Source organism: Populus nigra, chromosome 4 (genome assembly GCF_951802175.1).
Source record: "Populus nigra chromosome 4, ddPopNigr1.1, whole genome shotgun sequence".
In the NCBI taxonomy this organism is placed as follows: Eukaryota; Viridiplantae; Streptophyta; class Magnoliopsida; order Malpighiales; family Salicaceae; genus Populus; species Populus nigra.
This window is the reverse complement of record NC_084855.1, coordinates 21880566-21906293: the sequence shown is the minus strand read 5'-3', so window position 1 is coordinate 21906293 and position 25728 is coordinate 21880566. Positions and strand designations below refer to the sequence as shown.

Sequence of the window (25728 nt, the reverse complement as noted above, 5' to 3'; positions counted from 1 at the left end):
TGTAAAGACTATGGATTTCTCTTGTTAAAAAAAAGGGGATAAAGAAAAAGCATGCTCACTTTTTTAAATGTGTGTGGCGAGAAAAGGAAGCACCCACCAGGTTTTCACGTTAATATATACTACCTGTGAGAGAGAAGAACAAATGTCTTTTGTCCTTATCTAAAATATATCACCAAATGAGGGAGGGTGTGCAATGCTGGCCTGCTTTGCATAAAATGTAAAATTTACCCTTCAGTTATATTACTACTAAACTTACATATTTAAAAAATTATATTATATATTATTTTTTTATTTTAATTCATATCAAGTATTGAAATTAATAATATTATAATAATCATAGTTATAAAATCTAGATTAACTTGACAAGTTAAATTAAGATATGAACCGGTCCAAGTTTGAAAAACAATAGAGAAAAAATCGATCTAACTTGTCCCGTCAAAAACTTAGATTGACATATGACTAAGTGGATCCAGGATATAAAATACAAGTCAAAAACATGTTGAATTTTTTAAAAAAAATTAATTGGTCAAAACAAAGTTGTTTTGATTCTTATATTAAAATAATTTTTTTAGGCCAACCCAAGTTGACTCTCCCAACCTGTAACTCGAGTCTTGCCTTGAGTCGATATCTAAATTGGGATTAAAAATTATGGTAACAATTATTTTTATCTTTACATTAACTTAAGTTGACCCTCACAACCTATTATCAGGTCGACCCAAGAGTCAGGTTTTAAAACTATAATAATAACCACTTTTATTTTTATATTAACTCGAATCAACTCGGGTTGATTTTTTTGACCCGTGACTCTGGTCGACTTCATAGTCGGATTTTAAAACTATAATCATAATCATTTTGATTATTATGTTGTCTCTTCCAATCTATAACTCAGGTCTGGCCCTGGGTCAACTTTCAATTCAAATTTTAAATTTATGATAATAACCAATTTTATTTTTTTGTTTAACCGAGTTAACAGGGGTTAACGGTCAACCCAACCTATGACCCCTATGTCCTAAATCAAACCTCGATTGAAATTTTAAAACTGATAACAATCATTTTTATTTTAATATTAATCCTTTCAGGTCATGACTTGGATCTCATCTTAGATCAACCTCCAAGTTTGTTTTAAAAACTATAATAATTATTATTTGAATTTTTATATGTTTTTGAATAATTTTAGAATTGAAAGTTTTTTACAAATATATTTTATATATAAAAAAATAATATCTCAACATTTTTTTTCTACCTTCTACTTTAAAATTATAAAAACTCACTATAAAATTATTCATAAATATAATTTTTTATTTTTTTATTTTAATTAAATATATTTTTTTTTTTATTATTTTTTTTTTTTTTATCTTTACGATAACAATCAAATGCTACCTAATAAGCCGTTAGAGCCGAGCACTAGGATCGGGGTAGAAATGTCCAGACAAGAAAAGGAACGATAGCAAAGATTTCAATCTCCATAGAAATGGTAATTTCGCCATTCTGAATAATAGCTGGATAAACGGTCGTTTTGGAGAGGCCCTTTTCTCCCTCTCTTATCAAAGCTAGCGAAACAGTTGCTCACTGATGCTGGAAAGCTCTTGACAATGGCTTCTTCTTCAATCACTTTTCTTTTCAGACCAGGTCAAGAAACTAACCCTCTATTATCATTTTCAACTATCTTACGTTATTAAAGGGTTCTTTGCACATTACGTTTTTGTGTCATGGGTAGTTCTTGGTAACCAAAATGCTGGTTTTCTTTAAGGAGAATTTAAGATTTCTTGAAATAGATGATTTGGTTGGGCTAAAACTAGAAATTATTACATGGGTTTGCTTAATTGGAAGCTTTGTAATGACTGAACTTTGTGTCTCATTGTCAAGTGTCAAGTTTCTGAGTCAACTAGGTATGCTATCTGCAAACATGTTAATGATTTGAAAGGAAATGACCACAGTACGAAAGTATTTAAGAGTCGGCTTGTGTTATGCATCGAATATGGGCATAAAAAGTAGTGGTTTATGGATTTTGAAGAGCAGCAATTGCATTCTAACCTGCATTGTTGGTAATATAAGTTAAGTGCTTTCTAAAAGATTATGATATCTTGGATGTTGAAACTTGTTGGATAATAGGGGTTATCTGTTGAAGTTTGTTGGTTGGTTTTTGTTGATCGGTGGTCTTTCCCATATTATATGAGTGCTCTTGTTCGTCTTCAATGGAAATGGAATACTGCTGTTGAACTACATAATGGAATCATATAATTCAATAGTACAAATGTAACTTGATTGAGAAATTTGTTGGCTGATTTTCAGCTTCGTAGGCTGTTAGGAATATAAATGTGTATTAAAAGAGGAGGTATGAGAATAAGAAAGTGTGTTATTATTGATTTGGATTAATGATGTAGCCACTAGGTATTTCCTTTTTGTATCTTAAATGGCCAAAAGAAGAAACGTCGTGCTCATAGCTATTGGGTGATATTAACTATTTGCGTACTTGTATAAATAGCTAGGACGTAAGATACGGTCTTGTATCTCAGAAATCTGTTTGTTACGTACATAACTGAAGGGAAATGAGTTCATATTTTGTAAAAGCATTCTGAAGTTTTCTCTTCTTCTGGTGTATCAGCAATTTGAGATCTGTATTTTTGGACGAAAGAAGCGGAATTTGTGTACCTAGTGTTCCTGTAACTCGTGTTGGTTTCTCGAGAGAGATTATAGAATGTAAGGAGTCGTGGATAGGGAAGCAACCAGTTCAAGTTCCATCTAATGTGACAATCACATTGGAAGACCAGAATTTAAAAGTAAAGGGTCTATTGGGGGAACTTTCAAGGAATTATCCACAAGAAGTAAAGATTGAGAGGGACGAGAATGTTGGGGATTCCGGCTCCCCCATGCGCGGACCGGTGGCATTCTGATATTTGCTCAAAGGAAGGTAAGCACACTGACACAATATTTTACGTGGTTCGGCAAAACCGCCTACATCCACGGGAGAGAGTCCATATTATTAGAGATAGAGAAAGGATACAAAACAAATACATGGAGGAGGAGGATTACTTCACTCTACTCTACTCTAAGCTCTCTTTGGTGCTCTTGCAGCTCTCCCTTTCTCTCCACTCTCTTACACACACTCACGTTCTCTCACTCTCAACCCTCTCATTTTGTTCTCACAAAATCATGCCTCTTGTATAGGCAAATATAATGAGCTTCTCCAGCACATTTGTCAACATGGAGGGGCCAACAAAGCCTTAAATCATGCCACCATTTGTGGCATTAATGGAGCAACCACTTGCTTAGTGGTGGGGTATTGCCACTAAATGGCAATATCCTAACAATCACCCCCTTTGCTATACTATTTATGTGGGCAATTGTCCTTTTGCTTCTTCAGCACAAGCTTGCATTCTGTAGCTCTTCCAAGCTTCCATTCTGAGAGCGTCTTCAACACAACATTCCCCTTCGAGCGTATCAACCATGCTCGGTTCGGAATGATTTTTCAAGCCTTACACCAAGGCTTACAACACCCCCTCAAACGGATGTTCCCAAGTGCAACAATCATTGAGTATTTCAATGTGATCACAAGCTCACCACTCTTCCAAGAGTCTACTCATCCAGGAGTTGCGTCTGCCCTCTGTTCCACCCTAGGAACCACGCCTTACTTCTCCGTGAGTCTCTCGCTCTTAGTCGTAAGAGTCCAGGTAGTTCTCCACCTTTAACCATAGGGGCAGCCCATTAAAGGTTGATCTATATCTGTCTTCATACTCTGAGTATTACAATGCTATTATCGAGCTCACCACCTTGACAAGAGTCAACTTGTTCCCGGAACCTGTGCATGCCCTCTGCTCCTTTATAGCAGTCGCGTCTTAATGCTCCACAAGTCACACATTTATTGTCCAAGGCAAATGTCTTCTAGCTCATTGATCTTTAGCATGGGGGCAATATCCATGAAAGTCAATCCTGCATTTGTCTCCATACTCATCATAGCCACTTCATTGACTATACATCTGTCCACTCATATCTAGCCATTACATTGGCTCTGGGGCGTTTTGAACTGGGCTTATATCATGGCTTCCACACCTTCTCCTTGGGTGTCTCCGATTGTCGTCATGCGGCGATCTGAACTGAGGCTCCTATCATGGCCCTCACACCTTCTCTAAGGTGTCTTCGCCCGTTGTCAAAGGGCAGTTTGATCTTGTGCTCATATCAAGGCCTTCACACCTTCTCTAAGGCGTCTGCGCCCGTTGTCATGGGGCGGTCGCATCCTCCTTCAACTAAGATACTTCAAAGTGGCTCCAAAATTCTCTACCACCATGTGCACTATGGAAGAGATCGCTACCACTGACTACATAGAAAGAGAAAGTTGCGGTATACTCCTCGCAATCCTCCACCTCGATTTCTATGTTTGGAGCTTCTACGCTTTTCTGCTTGACAACTCCACCTACACCAACTCTCTTTGGTGTCTTCGCCTTTCATCATAGGCGGTTGCCTTGTATCACAGGCATTTGCACCCCCTCAATTAGGTGCTTCTACAGCAGCTCTCTTTCCATCCTTACATGCATTGGAAAGGTCTTCGCCTGTTGTTTTCATCAAGAGCATAAGAGACTTCCTGTTGTACAAACTTTAACAGTCTCTGCTCTAAGCTTCATCTGGGAACACTTCTTCTCTTTGCACCTGTTGTCTCATTACAGTACCTCATTGGATCCTATGGGTACTCCTGCACAATCTCCGTGTGCCCTCGTGCAATTTCTGTTCTCCAGATTTCTCCCTATTTCTTGCTTATGTTTGACAGTAGCTCATCCTGTCATAACACCTGTCCAAGTCAAAATAGGATGCCAATCTTTATCCCCTTGCTGTATTTCTCTTCCATTATCAGGGTCTTCATCAATTCTCCCTCAAGAAATCACAGTCACCGAATCTAACTTCTTTGGAGAAATCACCACTCCATCAGATCCTTGAACCTTCGGAACCCCACTGTACCCTTGTGCCGTCATCCTGCTAGTCTTCAACTGTTTCATTACAAACTATTATATATACGAAAATAGTACCGTATGGATAATCCTTCCACTGAGCAAGTTCCCATGAAAGATTAGAGGGGTCACATCGGTCCCGCTTAAAACCCAATCTCCTAGACAGAACTTCTTAGGTCATATCTATCCATCGTACTGTCTTTCCGTATATATAACCATTTGCTAGCTTTGTCCCGACTTTCTTTTACAAGTGATCTGGAATATACTGGTTTAATACATCATTTCTCAACATCTGGCAAGACTACCAGTGTTTAGATTCGTTAAGATTGGTCTTCATCAATTTTCACTCTCCACCTCGAATTGTCCACATAATCGGGTGTCTAGAGTGTCTCAATTTTACCTTCCTTCAAGGCAGTTAAAATTCTTCCCACTTAGCAGTTCAGCACATGTAATTGGGTAAACATGTGGACCTTCTTCTTCTTCATCTCCATCGACCACCACGATGACCTTCAGATGCCTCCTAATCAGGCAATCTCTTTTGTTAATTCACCACCGCCTTTTTGGTCTCAAATCTCAACGATCGGACCGTACCATTGCATCCGGAACAATCAAATTAGCTGGAAACAAGTCTGAAATCGTCCAAATCGCATTTCAGACGGCAAAGATTTGATCAAAACAATTCTGGCCGAATGAACAGCGCAGATTCAATCTCAGATCCGGTTGCACGTAGACTCCGCTGCACAGAATCTTATCCCTCGGCTCGAGGCTCGGCTCGGCTCACGGCTGATGACGTGGCAGGTAGGATATTGTCATTTAGTGGCAATACCCCACCACTAAGCAAGTGGTTGCTCCATTAATGCCACAAATGGTGGCATGGTTTAAGGCTTTGTTGGCCCCTTCATGTTGACAAATGTGTTTTAGGAGCTCATCATATTTTTCTATAAAAGAGGCATGATTTTGTGAGAGCAAAATGAGAGGGTTGAGAGTGAGAGAACGTGAGTGTGTGCAAGAGAGTAGAGAGAAAGAGAGAGCTGCAAGAGCACCAAAGAGAGCTAGGAGTAGAGTAGAGTGAAGTGATCCTCCTTCTCCATGTATTTGTTTTGTATCCTTTCTCTATCTCTAATAATATGGACTCTCTCCCATGGATGTAGGCGGTTTTGCCGAACCACGTAAAATATTGTGTCATTGTGCTTACCCTCCTTTGAGCAAATATCAGAACGCCACCGGTCCGCGCATGGGGGAGCTGGAATCCCTAATAATTGGTATCAGAGCATATGGTTTAAAGTGGTGTTTGATTTTTGCTCAAAAATGAAATTTGTCAAAATTATATTTTGACCATACCACTATGTAGAGAAGGAAGAGACAAAGCCACTGGTGAAAACGGCGTCGAAATTGGACGTCGGACGTGCCAGCACACGCCCCCACGCGCCGACGAGGTGGCAGTCCACGCGTGCAGACACGCCCCACGCGTACCATGCGTCTTCTTCGCCCGGATGGGCTGACCCGACCCGAATACCAGTTGACCCAACCCATGTGACTGACCCGGATATGAATGACGTTAGCATGACATAATTGTGATGTCAGCATGCACAGTAGGCATGCCAAGGATGACATCAGCATGATGTAATTATGACGTCAGCATGCACAGTTAACATGCTATGTTAGCGTCCAGTCATCTAATACGTCATCACACAGTGGGAATGGAATCCTTCAGGTCAAAAAGGCTCTGGACACTAGAATAGCAAATCAAATGCATGGACTTTTCAGGTAAAGTCTTCCATCATTTGGCTCTAATATTTTGATTGCCTATTATTTCTTTGTTTTTAGTATTGTTGCACTTGATGCTTTCTATTAGACTAACTAGTTATTTCATTTTCGAACGCTTTATTCTTGGACCTTCAGAGGTTGTATTAGGAATGCGTAAACTGCTTCAATCTGTTTTTGAACTAGTTCTGGCATGCGACATTGACAAATTTAGGGACTAAGAGAGGTTACCTACTCTGTATCATGCATGCAAATTTTGGGAGAGAAGAAGAATAAATAATTTTAGAAGAAAATTTATTGGTAAAGAATTTGCTGCCATGATGATTACTTCTAAATTGTAGTTTACAAGCCAACTATGTTGTTTCAATAATGATGGAACTGTTGAAACCTAAACCTCACTTGACACTGTTAACCTGGTTCTGGTGCTCCTGAAGCATCCTGTCTGTGGAAGATTATACTTGCTGCATTAGGATTTGACCAAAATCATACATGCTAACGTGACTGCACAGTTAAAGAATTTGAATATGAATTGCAGACTTTATTGATATATAATGTATTTCACCAATTATCTTCATTTTAACTTCTTTTTTAATGAAGGTTTTCATTCTACTTTTAGTTGAGGTTATTGCCTAGTCTTTGATGGGAATAATTCGCTGTGATTTTGACATGTCTCATCTTTTCTGTAAGGAAACTTCGATCTTTGAAGTAGTCATTTCAGGTCTAACACTGATTATGGACATGGATTATGTGTTGACAATTCCACCTTTATAGAAATGACAATGTGAATCATGCCAAATAAAGTAATAGATATAGGATCCAACAAAATGTTCATGACTTTGTTTTCTGAAACGAGAGCATTTTCACTTAGGATGCTTGAACCTAGAAACTGCTGTAGAAGTACCACTTGACAATAATGTAATAGTGTCAACCCTTAGATGTGGAATTTGATGAAATTTCAGAACTGAATGCAAATCAAGCAGCCCCTGTTTCATGACCATTGATACTGCTTGTTTGTGTTTAGAGCTGCATGATTTGTATGAGAAAATAAACACCGCTAGCTGTTTGATATTCTACCCAAAGTGCCTATCTTCATGGCAGCATCTGTTAAGGATTTTCTCAGAAACTGTTTATACTGATATGGACATCAAGGACAGGAGAAACTAAATACAGAAATATCGATACCTGCCTTGGAAAATGTTCGCTAAGGCCTTCTTTCTATGCCTTACTTGAACCTTAAGCAAATTGATACACACAGGACACTTACCAACAACATGGTGGTGGGAGTATCTAACGGTTTTGAGAAGAGACCTTCAACTAGTTGGTGCCGGTTATTCATGCAAACATAGAAGGAAAAGACATGGTGTTAAGTCTGGGGTTGTCTCATCCAGTTAGGATGACAACCCCTGGTGACCTACAAGTGAAGGCGGAAGAGAACACCAGGATTGTTGTCAGTGGAAATGACAAGTGCTCCATTGGTGAGTTTGCTGCTTTGAGATGGAGACCCCCTGAACCATATAAAGGTAAGGGTGTGAGGTATGCCAATGAAGTTATAAGATTAAAGGAAGGGAAAGCAGAGAAGAAGAAGTGATAACTGTATTTCTTTCATTCTATGTTGTCGTCTCAGGGTTTTGCTCATTTGTATGCATCAACAATGTGGAATGTATTATACTAACAGTAGCTCATTACTATTATACCCCTTCTCTTTTATTTGCAATTATTACAAGTTGTGTTTCCAAACTCCCAAGTCCCAATTAAGGTTATGAGTCTTGTGACCATGGGACCTTTGAGGTTGGAATGTGGCTAAGTTTTGATTATTGCTTTTAGTAATAGAGTTTTAGGAGTATTTGTGTAAAAGAAGCAAAGATGCATTGAGAATTTCATTTTAGTCCTTAATTTGATGCAATGAATTATTTTTTAATCCATATTATGTGATAAAATGTAGTTATCTAATCGATTTTTTATTATGTGATGAAATATACACATAATATTAAAAATTACCACTAACAATGAAAAATGCTACAGCTGCTGATCACTTACTCAGCTTTCATTATGAACGTTGTTATTCCATTACCAAAAATAATTGGAGAAAACAATTGTTAATTTCTGAAAGAAATTATGATGGAAAATTTCTGTCGGTAATTTCAGATTATGTTTTGTTAATAATTATTGATAAAATATATAATGGGATAAAAAATAAAAAATTCATTAGCGATTGTATCAAATTTATACATCATGATTACTAACAGAATTGCTAACAAAATATTATAATCAATAAATATAAATAAGTTATAACCGACAGTTCCTCCCCTATTCTTCTTCACCTTCTTCTTCCTTCTCCTGCTAAAAGATACCACCAGCCCCCACTCTACTTTCTCACAAAGTTAGCCACCCCAATCTGCTGGCATTGATTTACATCTATCCACAATGTTAGCATCATCGATTGTTGAATTTTTTGTAAAGTTTTGATAAACAAAATAAACAAACTCATTCATTTTTTATAATCCATTTATATTTTAAATTAATTTATTAAAAAAATTGTAGTTTGTTTATATCTTTATTTATCGATGAAATGGCTGATAGAATATGCTTGGTGCATTTTATTTCTTTGGCATCAATATTTTATCAATGTTTTTGTCAATAATTTATAATGTCGACAGATAGCAAATATTTAACAAAAAAATTTCCAACTATGTGTTTCTCTCAGTAACTTCATCAGCAATGTAAATAGTCAATGAAATGGTATTTACTCACCAACGAAGTTTTTCGTTGGTGATTTTCAATTTTCTAATGGACTGAAGGAATGTTGTTTTTTTTTCATTTTAGTCATGGAACATTTTTTTTATTTGTTATTTTTATCATTGCAAGTTATATTTGCACCATTTTATGTCTCCCGATATGCTTTTCTTTACATGCTATTGTCTATTTAAAGTGTCTAAGAATGTCTTGTTCTTAAATTAAAAATCAATATTGTAAAATTGAAATTCAGGTTATAGTTGAAAAAAACTGAAATAACAAGTACAATATTTAACAAAAAAAAAATAACCTTTTTCCATTTTCACTCTTGAAAATGCAGGAAAAACTTTAATTTGATTTTTAAAGTGTCAATTTTTATAATTTTTATTGGTTTAAGATTTTTGTATTTTGATCTTAAATTTAATTTCATAAAATTTAATTTTGTGATTGATGACGACTATTTATGTTATGATATGCATTAATTTCCTAAATAAATTTCTTTTGATTCTTAATTTAGCATAACGTGCAATTGTTAGACAAAAGATCATAAAAACTTTTTTCAAAAAAAAATAATTGGAAGTGAATTGCAGCAAGCAAAATTATATCTATTTAAAAATTTATGCTACGATCTGTATGGAATATTAAGTAACATCAACGATTTCTTTTCTGAATAGGATTTTCATGTAACTAGTTTTTTATGGTTAGAAACTTAGTCAACCTAAAAGTAAAGTTATTAGGTTAGTTCTTAAAAATGGTTGTATATTTACTTAAACTCCCTTGATGTGGCTGAGTTTTTAATTGTTAATAGGAAAGAATAATCATGATCATTTAATTAGCCATTAAATTAACTTCTAACTTTATATATATATATATATATATATATATATGTGTGTGTGTGTGTGTGTGTGTGTGTGTGTGTGTGTGTATGTATATATATATATATATGTGTGTATGTATATGTTTTAGCTTGTGTTTACTTCTACACGTAAACACTCATCTGGATCACCCCGTGATATGTAAGTTTTAAATTTGTCCAATGCATGCATCTTCTTCGTTGTCTTCCATTATAAAACTGCACGGAGCAATTGTAGCAGGCACAAATGGGTCATCTCGCACATGCAAACAAAGGCATAGTATCTCCTCTCCACATTCGTAAGAAACCAAGGAACTGGTCACCTAATCCCATGTGAAAGATGATGCTTACAACATCTGCCTGTTCAAACGCGTCAGCGCCTGGTATTTCAACGACGACGATCCTTTAAAGAAATCTGGCATGATTGTATCGTGCACCTCCAGAGAAGTTTCAGATTTGTGCCCTAAAAGTTGAAGGACATTTCACATGCACTGGATCATACGATCTCCCAGTTTGATACGTAGCTGTCTTTTTTATGGCTAAATTTTCAACCCCAGATAAGACTTTGAAACTTTTGCCCTTTTTTACTGTTTAACTACGTGCATGAAGTACTAATCTAGAAAAGTTTAGGGCAATACTACATTAATGTTGTTGTTTAGATTTGCTAATCTGTAATTCTAGCGTGTTCGATCCGAGTGATGATAGGAGTAGATTTTTGCTGCCGACTGTACATCATCTATCATACTTAGAGTTCGTTTTAAAACTGATTGAACCTTAAATTTAAATAAAAAATTATTAAAATTTTTTTATATATATTTTTAGATCGTTTGGATGTATTGATTTTAAAAATAATTTTTAAAAATAAAAATATATTATTTTAATATATTTTTAAACGAAAAACACTTTAAACCGCTACCACCAATTCATAATCGAATTGATTTAAGATTCATGAGTAAGTAAATTGATTTATGAACGCCGGTTAAGTCTATTATTGGTTCAAGCCAACAGAGGGCGGACCGGTTTTACAAGAGTGCAATTTATATGGCCAGTTCCAAATTAGTCACTTTTCGCTGCTCACAACGTTTTGCTATTCTATAATTACAAGCTGCAATTTTTGTTCATTAAAGATTAGTGATTTGGTGCAGATTCTGTTCATATATATATATATATATATATATATATATATATATATATATATATATATATATATATATATATATCAGTACGGTTGGATAATATTATTAGACACATAATGTGGTATAACTAAATTAATATGCATCAACTAAAATAATTATTGGCTGGTTGATTTTTGCCTAATCATTCATAGTGATTTTTCATGTTTTTCTTCTCTTTTTCTCTCTTTTTTTAAGTTTAATTTTACAAGAAAATTCTAACTCTTAAACCCGAACTACCTGATTTGCTCAGAGACTAGCAGTAAGCGGAGTGATAAAGATTTCCCCAGATTAAAGTTGTGGCAGCCCGAGCGCAATTAGAGGGCCTTAAACTTGAGATAATCAACATGCAAGCCCTGAAAAACAGGCGTAATTAGACGGTAACATTGATAATTATTAGGGTCAAATCTCACGCAAGCACAGATTTTGTCAATTAGCAAAGCTGAAAAAATGCTTTGGATCATGGATCAACAAAGAACAATCTCAATAAACAATATTAGATATATAGACGCTACAAATTTATTTGAAGCTATAGAGACAATTGACTTTTTTAATTATTTATTTTATGCGCATAACTTCACTTGTTGCATGGTTAAAAAAAAAACATTTTCAGATCAATTCATACACGTTAACAAAGATTCAATTATTTCCTTAAATTATTTTAAAAATGTATTTTCACATTGATGTGATGCGCAAATTAAAAAAAATATATTTTTTTAGATATTAATCTCAAATTAAGTTGAGTCAAGAAGTCAAGGAATTACCCTAAGATAAGATGATTGACTCGTGATGCTTAAATAATCTTTGTTGTGGCCCAAAAGGATGAACAAATATATGTTTTTCTCACAAGCCAATAGACTAGCTGAGAAAAAAAAATATTAATTTCTTTCTTTTTCTTTAGAACACCCGGCGTAACACCCGGTTATTCATGTGCTTCGCCTCCTCAAGCCTCCCTTTCTCTCTATTTATATGCTTTCACTACTCTTAATCTTTTTCTCCCTGGCCTCCATCTTTTCTTTTACACTTCCTGGTTTCATTTATGGGGAACTGCCTGACAAGTAGCAAGACTGTGTCACAAAATGCCAAGTTGGAGCAACAAAGTGAAGCGGATCAAGAACGCATGATAGAAGAGACTACAACACCCTTGGTGTCGTCCAAGATAGAGCGCCCCAAACATGCTGAAGGTGGCAAGGCCAGGACGGTGAGGTTAGGATTAGATGAAGAGGTTAATGTTGGTAAAGATGGCGAGATGGGTGAGACAACGACATCTAAAGGTGGTGGAGCTGTGAGGATTAGGGTTTTGGTTACAAGAGAAGAGTTAAAGCAAATCTTGGATTTTAGGAAGAACATAAACTACTCTTCTGTGGAGCAAATGATAGGCGCATTGAGGTTGAGAGAGAGGAGGACTGATCAAGCTGGAGAAAGTAGAGATGGCGGTGTGATCATGAGTAGCAGCAGTTGGAAGCCGGTTCTGGGTAGCATTCCAGAGGAGCGTTAATGAACATGTTTTCAATTTGCCATTAACTCTATTAATTTATCCCTGTAAAAGCATCTATACTTGTTGTTTTGAGAATTTAGTACAAACGGTAAGGGTTTTTTTCTTACTGGATGATCATCAACACTACCGATCATCAACTACAGGTCCAACTGCAATCAAATTATCTGTGTAATTGCAGTGAATAACTATACGGGTGCATGTTTCAAACTTTTTGATATGTATTCCCACAAGTACAATCCATTTCTATACTTGGTTTTGTTTCTTATCCAGTTTCCATACTTGCTAATCCTACCCACAACCATTTACAAGGAAAAACACTATAGCTTCGATGAGTCTTGAAAGCTTTTTTTTTTGTTTAAGTCATTGAGAGTTTTTTTTAATTTTATTCTTTCATATTATGTTAATTTTTGTTCGGGCCTAACCATTTTTCTTGATTAGCTTGTTATAAATTCTTATAGTGTCAAAAACAAAAACAAATTATAGTGCTTGATTTGATAAAATAAATTTTAGTTTTATTGATTAAAATAAATTAAAAATAAGAAGATCAAATTCAAGAAATAAGAAACAGACTTTTTTCTATTGTTTTCATGAGCTGTAGATTTTGAAATTTTAGTCTTCAAAGTTTTTTTTTTATTTTCGTTCCTTGTTAATTGAGATTTTACATTTCAGTCTTGCATTTTATTTATTTTGCATTCCGGTCCTTGTATTTTATGAGGAGAGAGAGAGTCATCATAAAATTATGGAGAAGAGAAAAAACATAAAATTGGCCAGATTTTAGGAACAAAAAAAGTCAAATTTAGTATCATTATATTCCTCTAAAAATATCATTAAAGTGTTTTTAAGATTTTATATCACTAAAAAAATATAGATCAAGGTTGAAAAAAAAATATTTTAAGTTTTGTGTTTTTATATTGGTTTAGGAATGTTTTGAGTTGATAACTTTAATTTATTGATATTTTATTGGTAATTATTAGATGTTTTTATTTAAAAATAGATTGAAAAGCAGTTTTTATCTTTAGTGGCCAATTACTCATCATCTACTTCTGAAAAATAAAAAAATATATAAATTTAAAAAAATAAAAGAGGCTAGGCGTGCACGTGGCACAACTTTTTTTTAATTGGATAAGGGGTGCTGGTCCTATTCTATGTCTATTTTTTAATTTTTTTTTATTTTGATTGACACGCATTATAAAAATGGCTTAACATCATATTTAAATTATTATTTAATTTTTTCATGGTTCTTAAATAATATAATAGGTTTCTATGGGAATATATATTAACAATTGTTTTTGAATTATTATGTACCTAATATACAAAAAATAAGAAAAATTGCTCATAAATATTCAATAAAGATAAAATTTTTGTTCTTAAAGCTTTTTAATAAATTTATTACATGAATTTATCATATTTATTAATTTTTTTCTTTCAATCACGTACAAGTTATTGAGATATCATTTTAATATTTCTTAAAAACTTGCTTTTAAGATTATAATAGATTTTATTTAAAAACAGTGTTGACAATTAAAAAACATTTTTTTGTTAAATCAATAAAGAGATGTATTAATAAAGAAATTGAGTTTAAATTAAAGAAATATATTTCTCTATTTATTTCAAATAATTGATACTATTAACAAACTTTTCTTTTAATTGTTTTTGTCTTTTATTCAAAAAACATGCTCATGATAAAAATAAAAAACAAAATATATGTTGTTGTTTTTAAGAAGATTAGGAATTTTTATGATGGTATTATTAATTGTTTTATGAATAATTATGTATTGGCTCGATATGTATAATTTTTAAAATAATTTTCTCATTATCATTGAATTGAAATAAAATATCTATTTTCTTAATGTTTTTAATTGTAGATTATTTATATTTTTAAAAAAAAAATTTGTTTTTGTTTTTCATATAGTTATGGAGAGATGATTGATTCATGATTATTTTTTAATTTTTTAAATGAAGCTTGGTTTCGCGATTATCATGAGTTTCTGCTTAAAAAGCAATGCTCATCGTATAAAAAAAACATGTTTTTTTGCTGAAGTTAAAAAAAAATGCATCAATAAAAATTATTTTTTTATTTAAAATATATTTTTTTCCTTTTATTTCAAATTGTTATAGTTTTTCTAATTTATTTTTGCTTTTTATTCAATGAATTATACTACTAATAAATGATAATTTTTATTGTCAAAATAAATAAAATATTACATGAATAGAAAAGATAATTTTGATTGAAAAAATATATTTCTCCTCGATAATCTTATTTTTTGTCCTTATAAATTTTTATTTTTATAATTGTTTAATTAAATGAAAAATAATTTTCAGAAACCAGAGTTATTAAATTTAATCAGGATCATAATCCAGGTCACAGATTAAATAAGTTAAACCGGCTTAACTTAAATCAATCTAAAATATTGTTATTTCAATATATTTTGTATAAAAACTAAAACATTAAATTAATATTAGTTTTATCTTTTTAAAAATCAAACAAGATTTCATCAAGTCGAAGGACATACCTACCAGGTGTACAAGACCACACTAAATCATCTTCCACCCATTGTACTTTGAGGCATGACTCGGTCCAGATGTCGAGGTACCTAAAACAAGTATCAAGATTCATATCATCAATAATTTGAAGGAAAAAAAAAAAAAAAAGAGTGTGTTTCACTCAGACGAGTTTTCAAGTCTACTAGCCATCGATTTTGACGCTCGGTCTGCCAGCGAGGAAATGGCAACAATGGCTGCTGAGGGGCATTTCGGGTGTGACGGGAACGAAATGAAAGAGGAGAGAGTGTGTCGCATGCAGGTTCTAGATGCATCAAAATCATAGTTGTAGTGTGGCAAAATATTTTTTTATTTAAAAATATATTAGAATAAAATATTTTATTTTAAAAAAATTATTTTTAATATCATCATATTAAAATAATCTAAAAATATATATAAAAATTTATTTTAAATAAAAAAAATCAAATTTTTTTAGAAGGTTTCTAAACGCACTTGATTCAAGATTTTGCAACCGCCGCAGTACCAGGGATAGGGGGCGGTCAGCTGGTTTTGGTTGATCAGAACTTCTTAGCAATGGAATGTTTCAGACTTCCAGTTCATAAATAATTTGAAACGGTACTTACGCCAATAGCTGTACCAGCCACTGTGCAATGCAACAAAATAATTTTCAACTTGGCAATTTGAATGTTTTACTATAAACGGTTACTAGTCAATTTAAAAGTTTTTCCAACCTATTTGCAAGGATTTCAAACGATTGAAAATTCATAAATTACTAAATCTATTTTGGAAATCGGTTGAAAATTTTAGGATTTAAAATATTCTATTAATAATCTCTTCGCAAATGAGATACCTTTTTACTTAGTACAAGTTGTTTTAAAAAAAAAATCTCTTCTAAAAATACATCGTCGTATTATTTTTCTTATTAGCACATAAAGATTATAAAAAACTAAAAAAAATTATAAATTTAATATTTTTTAAAGACAAATATTTAAAAAAAAAACCACCCAAGACATAAATACCTTGCACTTCCAAACATATTCTTAGGCAAATGTCAAGAAGAAATTCTCACTGCATACAGACTTAGCACTAAAATGAAACTCAGGACATGCAATTCAATTATTTTAGTAACTTACACATGACATGAAACACTAGGCAAACTATAATTCAATATTCAAGTAGCAAAAATTACTGTTATCCAGCACAAAATTTGCTAGTGTTTCACGCTGCATGGTTTCAGCTTCAACACACATTTCCTCAGCCCCAGAAAAGAAACTGTTCGCCGGTATCGAAATCACTAGACAATAATTTATAATTCCGTTCCTAATGAAGTACATTTTTATTACTGAAAGCCATTTCAAATCGCTTTCTCAAAGGACATTATGATAATCACGTAACTCACGGAGGAGGTTTCGAGCAATCACCGGAACAACAGAATCATATTTCTGGAAGCAATCCTCTGGCCGACGATTCATTCAGACATTAAAGTGAAAATAAATGCCTGTCCCGTGAAAAAGGACTTTTCCCTTTTATTAAAACTCTTATTTTCTTCTCGAGTTATACAATCGAGAAAGTTATCAGGGGGAGGAAGGCCTTGATCAGTGACGGAGTAATCACTGCTTCATCAAACTCCTAATAGCATATGGAAGAATGCCTCCGTGGTTGAAATATTCCAATTCCACCTGCAATTGCAATTAAGGGCATCAGCTAAGAAAAATGAGGCGGCCTTCAACCATGCAAAAGATGTGGTCATGCACTTCCATCTATCTAACTTTTAAAGACGATCACAATAATGCACACGAAAAAAAAATTAAAAAATAAAAAGACAGCAGGATGCTACCCAATACCATCTAAACAGCACAAGGCTGAAATTCTCCAGTTTAATGTTGAGATTTTATTTACAATCAGGTGCTTCAGTACGATAAAGTTAGGGAGGTTCGGATAGTCTGTATTTTGATATTCCTAAAAGTGGAAAATATTTGAACTATCCACAATAATTAGGAGCATTTTAGAAACATATTAACTCCAATTTTATAAAAAAAATAAGGTCGAAACTAAAAAATAAAAAAAGGGTACTAATCTTGATTTTGTTTTTTATTATTGAAAAACTTCTCCGTACTCAACAAATAAACACATTTTTCAATTTAGTGTTTGCCAATACTATGCAGGACTGAAAATACTATTGATAATTTGTTCCTGCTGTTCATATAAGTCGAATTAAGTTAATATATTACCCAAATTACTCCCTCGATTTCCAAGAAAAACTTGAGCAATCCCCATGTTCCAACATTATTCAAACATGAACTTGAAATAGTAAATAGCTCAAGAAAGAGAATCACCGCAGTGTCAAAGCGAGCCGTGCAGGTGAAGGATTTCCCATTGTCAGTTGTGACAGTCACATCTTGGCCAGGTCTTATCTCACTAATATTGCTTGGAAGGTCAATAGTATAGCGCTCATGACCAGTCAATCCTAGTGTGTCCGCATCCTGACCATCCTTGAAACAAAGGGGAATAATTCCCATTCCCACCAAATTACTGCGGTGAATTCTCTCAAAACTCTTGGCAATCACTGCTTTCACTCCCTACCAACAAATGAAGCCCATAAGAAAGTTTACAAGGGTGGGTGCATTGAAATTCAAAACAGAGTCAGATGGGTAAAAACCTACTCAAGCTGAAATGATGAAAGGAAAAACTCACCAATAACATTGGACCTTTGGCAGCCCAATCCCTGGAGCTTCCACTTCCATACTCAGCTCCAGCCAAAACAATGGTGTCATGTCCAGCGTTCTTGTACCTCTGAAATAGTAGATTGATCACTCAAAGTTAATTAAAAGAAATGATAAAAACCAAGTTCACAAACATGGGTTATTTGCAAACAAGGATATATTGGCACAGAAACACAGGAAACCTCTTCAGATTGCAGAAGCATATCATGTCTGTGACACTTAAAATATGCCCAAGTTCATCAGTGTATGCAACAACTGGGCCCATACAACTGAACTATAAGAAAATTCGCAAGGGAACTTGTATACTAATGGCATATACAGTCCATCTAGAATTCCTTGATTATTATTTCAGTTGGCACAAAATAAACTATAAATGAATAATATTGACGATGGAGTGAAATTTAGGGGAAACAAGTCAAGATGGAAAATTGTGCATCATCTAATAACAAGAGACTTACCATTGCAGCATCATACACAGAGAGTTTCTCGCCTGTAGGAATATGGACAGTCTTGGGTCCCACTTCCCCATTCAAAAATTTGTTAACAAGGCGAATATTGGCAAAAGTTCCCCTAGCCATCACTTCATCATTTCCACGACGACTTCCATAAGAGTTGAAGTCTTTGCGATCCACCCCATGCTCAAGGAGATACTTTGCAGTAGGACTGTCTTTGTGGATGCTTCCTGCTGGAGAAATGTGATCTGTCGTGATACTATCACCAAAGTTAAGCAAACAGTATGCATCCTTCACCCCATGAGCTCCAGGAGGATTCATGGTCATGTTCTTGAAGTATGGGGGCTCATGAATATAGGTTGAGCTAGGGTCCCATGAATAGGAAGTTGAAGCTGGCACGGATAGCTGATTCCACATGGGATTGCCCTTTGTGATGGACTCATATGTACTTTTGAACATAGCAGGCAACACACTGGATTGAACGACCTGAAAAACATGCATCACAAGTAAATTTCAGTCCATTCTAGCAGTAAAACATCATATTACAGAACAAGAGGTACAAGCAAATTTGACAGTATCTACCTCTGCAATTTCCTCTGTTGTTGGCCAGATATCCTTGAAATAGACACTCTTACCATCCTTTCCTGTTCCAATTGGCTCCTTATCAAAGTCAATGTTAACCTGGAAAACATTTTCATGTCACCTTATTGATGAAGAGCAGCAACAATAAGAATGAGATTTTCAATGGAAGCTCAGCAAAGAAACTGGATCCCGATAAACCAAACATGACATAGAATGTTCAACATAAAATCGTTGAATTATGTTGAATTAGGAGCTGCGAAGAAAAAACCCTTCACCGTTCATCTCTTAGTTTCAAAACAAAAATGTAATCAACAAACCTTATCTAATAGCATAACAGAGACAAACATTGGGAACTTGGGGCAGCTAAAGCAAAGTTTGAAATGCCGTGTAAAGAGCAGGTTGGAATATATAAGGGTAGAGCAGTAACAGTGTCAAGAGTATAAGGCACGAAGAGTTAACAGTGTTGTTAGAAGCTTTATGAAGTTACAGGAAGGCCCTGGTGAGGACAAAAATAAATCTTGAACAAAATTTAATTAGAATATTTTTAAAGATATATGCCAGTGGGGCATAACACTAAATGCAAGTAAAAGTGATGCCTAGTATAAGTTTGACAAAGAGAGAGAAAAATGACACCGCTACTCTAAAAAATTTAGCCAACTCCTCTTTAGGTCAACACTTAGCTCCCTTTAACATTAATTAACTTAAATTCCTCTCTCCCTAAACCATATTAAGCAAGGTTTACATATAATCATTTGTCTACGTATCAAGCACACATACCGTCCCAGCAAGGGCATAGGCAACCACTAAAGGAGGTGAAGCAAGATAGTTGGCTCTTGTCAAGGGGTGGACACGGCCCTCAAAATTTCGGTTACCAGAAAGCACAGCTGCTGCAAGAATGTCTGCAGAGAGAAAGTGAGGAAGTAGTCAGAAAAGAGAAGTTCAAATGCAAACACGGTCAATGAACTAATGGTATCGATATAATCTCAAAATTACCATTTTCTGAAATAACAGAACCAACAGATTCATCCAAATCCCCAGAATTTCCAATGCATGTTGTGCATCCATATCCAACAATATTGAAGCCCTGCTCATTCAAATATTTTTGCAGCCCACTACAAAATGCAAAAAAAAAAAAATATCAAACATAATTAACTGATGTTTCTCTCAAGTACGAAAATTAAAAGGAACTTGCATTCTATAAACATTCAAACTATTCAGGTAATACCTTTGGAGTAAATATTTTGTAACTACTCCAGAGCCTGGGGCTAGACTTGTTTTTATCCATGGCTTTACCTGTGGACAATTATGAAATGATAATTAAAGAATAATTCAATTCTACAGTAGCTTTTACATTCTTAGAAATATAAGAAGGGCCAAAACAAATGCTTGTGCCATATTGATAAGATCAGGGAAAGAAAATTGGCATAACAGCGAGAGGAGGCACCTTCAAGAATACAAGTACAAGAAGTCTATGCATGCCTAACCTTTAAACCAAGTTCACAAGCCTTCTTAGCAACAAGACCAGCACCTAGCATGACACTGGGATTTGATGTATTGGTACAGCTCGTGATTGCAGCAATCACAACACTACCATGTTTCAGCTCTGCTGGCTGTCCATGGAATGAAAACTTTGCCACTTTGTCCTGTGCCTCTTTTGGTACAGCAAAACCCTGTTTTCATATCAGATTAAAAATTTATTTGTAGAAAACCACTAATCAGAAGTTGAGGCCAGTTCGATGGTATCCTACCCAAAAAATTAAATAAAAATTAATCCAAATCCACTCAATCCCTATTAAGATTGGATACATTTGCTTCACTATCAACAGCAAATTATCATTGCCTGCAGAAATGCAAATGAAAATAATTCGCCCACATCCTCAGTAAACTACCCCTTTGTATACAAACATACATAGGGTGTGGACATCGTGGATGAATTTACAGTGTAGTCCAGGTTGAGAGCTAACAGCAAATGGTAGGATAGATGGAAGACACTTACTACTCCTTGTGGTTGGAGAGGCGACAGACAAACAAAGTAAAAGGTGGTGCTGTTACCAGATGTTATGGAAGTGATAATGAAATTTCATTATAGCTGTGTAAATGGACAAAGCATAAATAAGGGTAATCAATGAGTGTCATTTAAATCCAGCAAGGATGAAAATTTGAGCAACATTGATAAATACAGTGATCCAGCATTCACAGTGCAGTGAAAAGCATAAACTTCCACCTATCCTTTTCTCGGCTAAAAAAGCAACATTCAATGGCTTTTAACTGTGGAAACATATAGATCCAGCCAACTTGTATCAAAGATAAGCCCCAGTGTAAAAAAAAAAAAGAACAAGAAAATGCGGTATAGCTATGACCTCTATAGGAACCAATGAAATCTAGAAACTGAACCGCTGGTGACCATATAGTCATTATGATATGAAGCAGATACACTTCCTTTGACTCAATTTATCGAAGTCCTTAACAGGGAAAAGGCAAATTATATTAAAATAAATTTTAGACAACTGGATCCAATGGAAACAAAGATCATGGATATCAGTTATTCCCACTGAATGAAATGGTTTACAACCAACCTTAAATCCAACTTTGTTATTAAGACAAGCATGCCAATCAGCCTTCATTTCTTTTAATGGAACACGATCATGTGGCCTGCAAGGAATGACACATGCTTTGATGAGCTATAAATCGAAGGGGATATGTTAGATTTGCATTGAAGTCGTTGAAAATGAGCTGCAAGGTGTCAGTGTGTGAGATAGTGTTGATGAACAGGAGTTAACGCATGTAAAAAAGTGCACACCTCTTTGGTCCAGAAATGCAGGGCTCAACATCCGCAAGGTCCAGTTGTAGATAGGATGAGTACACCCTTTCTGGTTGGGGCTGAATTAATTGGTGAGGGAAAATTAGTACTTTCATAGATGCACGGTAAATAACAAAATAAAGAGTATATCAGGTGCTCAGAAGAAAGATAAACATTGAAAAAGGAGCAAAAGGTTTTACCTCATTATAGTCAACAAACATTTTGTTTGCACGGAGATATGCTTCTATCATTGCCACCTATTAAAAGAAGACCCGTCAACTAGCATCCAGTATAGATTTCAAATTGCAAACTATATGTTGGAAAAAAGAAATGAGACTCACAGTTTCATCACTCCTTCCAGTCAATTTGAGATATTGTAATGTAACATGATCCACTGGGAAGAACCCCATAGTTGCACCATACTCAGGAGACATATTAGCTATAGTAGCCCTGTCTGCTAATGATAGCTTACTCATTCCATCGCCTGCAGGAAACAGACAATATGAAATCCTCATCCAAAAGAAACAAGAGAAAGCAATTGATAGTTAAGTCAATTAAGGTCCATGAATCAAATTACCGTAAAACTCAACAAACTTTCCAACAACACCATGCTTCCTCAGCATTTGAGTCACCGTCAAAACCAAGTCAGTAGCTGTGACACCATTGTGTAACTTTCCATTTAACTTGAACCCAACAACACCAGGCAACACCATGCTCATCGGCTGTCAATTTGAGAAAGTATAATGTTAGGAGACAAAATCATAGCATAATGCTCCTCCACACTTATTTCAGATAGTTGAAAATGAATAGCATCCCAAAGCATCCATGCAATAGCAACCCCATACATAATATGTGAAAGAAAAACAAATTCACCTTAAGTATTAAAAAAACACTATACAACTAGTACACCTTGAGTATTAAAGAAACACTATATAAGTAGTAAAAAGAAGCATCCCTAGAAGTGATAAATTAGTAGCACTCGCATACCATGGGAAAATTGCACTTGAGCCCAAACTTAACCACATAATGCTGATATACACTAATTAAAAAATATAGGAATCCCACAACAAAATAAGTTAAAAATGCGTGCAAATAAAATGCAAATTCTTCGCCTTTGCATTCATACTCTTCTGTGATAGAAACATGGTTTAAGATGGCATACTAGTTATCTTTTGGGAAGTTCTAGTATTGACACTGGAGAAATATTTTTTTGACCATGAGATATCACATTAACTACCTGGCCAAGCATTGCAGCTTCTGCTTCAATACCTCCAACTCCCCAGCCAGCTACTCCTAACCCATCAATCATGGTTGTATGAGAATCAGTTCCAACCACACTATCAGGGTAGAGAACACCATCAGTGTTGAATACAACGCGTCCAAGATATTCAAGATTCACCTGAAATTTAAGTGTGCAACCACCGTACATCAATAAAAATAAATTCGATACTTAGTCTGAGCTTCTAGTTATTTATCAACTACCATAAGAAATTATATTAAAAAGTCATGCAAACTGGGATATAATTGGCTTGCTAAAGGAAGTGAGAGTTATAAGCCAATATGTCAAATCTCAGAACACGAAACACACCACCCTTTTATATTATACCTGATGAACAATACCAGAACCTGGAGGAACCACAAGCATATTTTGGAAAGCAGTGGAACCCCATTTAAGAAAGGCAAATCTTTCCTTGTTCCTCTGAAATTCAAGCTCCATGTTTGCCTGCACTGCATTTTCTGATCTTGCCACGTCAACTTGAACTGAATGATCAATGACAAGATCTACAGGAACCTGCGAAACAAAGCAGTTTCCAGAATTTGATCAGGATCAATGAACAAGATGAGATAAGACAGAAAACAGCGGTTTCAGATTTCCAGAAGCATGCAGGCAGCAATATTTACCATGCTTGTCTAGGAAAGGTGTTTTAGCACCGTTTTTTAAACAAAAACTGATTATAATAAATTAAAGTGACTTTGCATATAGCAAACTTCATGGAAAAAAAGACTCGCACCAAAGGATTGATCTTGTTGGAATCACCGCCAAGTTGGGCCATAGCATCACGCATAGAAGCAAGATCAACAACAACTGGTACTCCAGTAAAATCCTGAAAATAAAACGTACAGATCAAACACAAATTCATTATCATAGCCAAAACAGTGTATACCTTCTCAAGCTTCAGACATACCTGCAAAAGAACACGAGCAGGCTTGAACGGAATCTCAACTAGTTTCGGAGCTGTGTTTTCCCAGTCAATGATCTTCTCAACATCACCCTTTGTTACTTGGAAGTTATCACAATTACGAATAGCAGATTCCAGAAGAATTCTGATGGAATAGGGCAGTTTCTCTGTTATTTACACAAGAAACACGCATCACAGATCACATATAGTCAAAGCTATCTTGCTAAGTTGACTTAAATTTGACAACCCAAATGAAATGAAGCACAAATGTTGCAGAAAATACCGATCCTTGGATCATTAAGAGCAGGCAGGCTATAGAACTTTCCGAACTCGCCGCCTCCTGGCTTGGGGAGGCTGGTGAAAATTCCCTTGAAAGGATGTTCTTGAGCTTAAGAAATCAAATATATTTAATCAGTGCTGTTATTATTTGATCATTAATAATTAATAATTAAAGCAGGTTCTCAAGTAAAAAGAACCATCCACTTCAGTACTGAGAAAGTAACCAGCCGATTACAAAAAATCAATCATTTCTGAAACGGCAAAATGATTTGCCCTGAAAATCTATAGCTAAAATAATTAACTACAGAAATCGAAACAGATGATAGTTGGGGGAGATGAGAATGAAGAATACCCATAGTAGCGATCTTTCGCTGGAAGCTTTCGACAACGGGAGCAACGGCTCTGATCTGATGGCGAAGAGTAGCAGGAGAGCGCCAATCGACACCGTGGCTCCAGCGAGAGTAAGAGCAGCGGAAGGATCGAACAGCGGAGGAGAAGCTCAAAGATCGGAGCTGGTTATTAGTGGTCGAATAAGGAGAAAATTTAGGAGAATAGATAAGGGAAGTTTTGGAGACAGGAGGAGGAAACCTAGCCCTAGAAGCCCTAAGAATTGAAGAGGCTGATCCTAAGCCTGTTATATGCATGATGATTTCACATAAAAAAGCACACCAGATAAGGATTAGATGATGAGCTCAGGTTGCAGAGAGGAAGCTAACAACAAATCATGGCTGTTTCTGAGATTTGATTGATGATGATTTGAGAGAGAGAGAGAGGGAGAGGCGTGTGGAGAGCAACTGGAAGACCTAGGGCTGCGTGCCGCTCTCTTCTAGAACGTTAATATACTACTGGTTCAGAGCTCTGGCTGGGAGGAAGGGAGACTAGGAGAGTTGGTTCTAATTCAATTCTTATAGTTTATTAAAAGTAATAACTTAGCCCCTGAAATGTTATAAATAAATAAATAGTCCTTTATCTAGTACTGCCCATTTTTAATTTAGAGTACATTTGATATGGCTTATGAAATCGACTTTTAGCTTTGAGTTACAATTTAAAAATTATTTTCATAAATAATGTATGATAAAAATAATTTAAAATCACTTTAAATTAGAAACATGATTTATGAAAATGAATTAAATCAACTTTTTTTAATAATATATGTATTATAGGTTAGAATCTATAAGTTAAAAACTAAAATTAAAATTGATTAGATCAAAATTCTAACTTAATTTTGCAATAAAATTTGATTTAAAATA

The 25728-nt window shown here is 34.9% G+C and overlaps 1 protein-coding gene and 1 pseudogene across 1 annotated transcript; one reads left to right on the top strand and one right to left on the bottom strand.

The window, feature by feature from the left end:
• Positions 1-1438: 1438 nt before the first annotated feature.
• Positions 1439-8518, top strand: LOC133691272 (large ribosomal subunit protein uL6c-like; annotated as a pseudogene).
• An 8031-nt stretch (positions 8519-16549) lies between these two features.
• LOC133692482 (aconitate hydratase, cytoplasmic-like) lies at positions 16550-25336 on the bottom strand. Its single transcript, XM_062113465.1, has 20 exons — positions 24831-25336; positions 24483-24587; positions 24206-24366; positions 24032-24124; positions 23626-23811; positions 23257-23418; positions 22597-22741; positions 22361-22503; positions 22220-22276; positions 22020-22099; positions 21796-21871; positions 20704-20889; positions 20445-20512; positions 20213-20331; positions 19997-20118; positions 19220-19318; positions 18644-19123; positions 18157-18255; positions 17799-18041; positions 16550-17141 (listed from the first exon to the last, which is right to left on the bottom strand). The coding sequence occupies exons 1-20, from the start codon at positions 25120-25122 to the stop codon at positions 17073-17075; spliced, it is 2985 nt and encodes a 994-aa protein (XP_061969449.1). The 5' UTR covers positions 25123-25336; the 3' UTR covers positions 16550-17072.
• Between the last annotated feature and the right edge of the window lie 392 nt (positions 25337-25728).

What these genes read in the sequence shown, in the direction of transcription:
- LOC133692482 (XM_062113465.1), bottom strand. Translation starts at nt 25,122, where the DNA reads ATGCATATAACAGGCTTAGGATCAGCCTCTTCAATTCTTAGGGCTTCT. An exon ending in AAAGTTTGTTGAGTTTTACG is followed by an intron (nt 22,504 to 22,596) that starts GTAATTTGATTC and finishes TGTTTCCTGCAG; the next exon opens with GCGATGGAATGAGTAAGCTA. An exon ending in ACAAAATATTTACTCCAAAG is followed by an intron (nt 20,332 to 20,444) that starts GTATTACCTGAA and finishes TGCATTTTGTAG; the next exon opens with TGGGCTGCAAAAATATTTGA.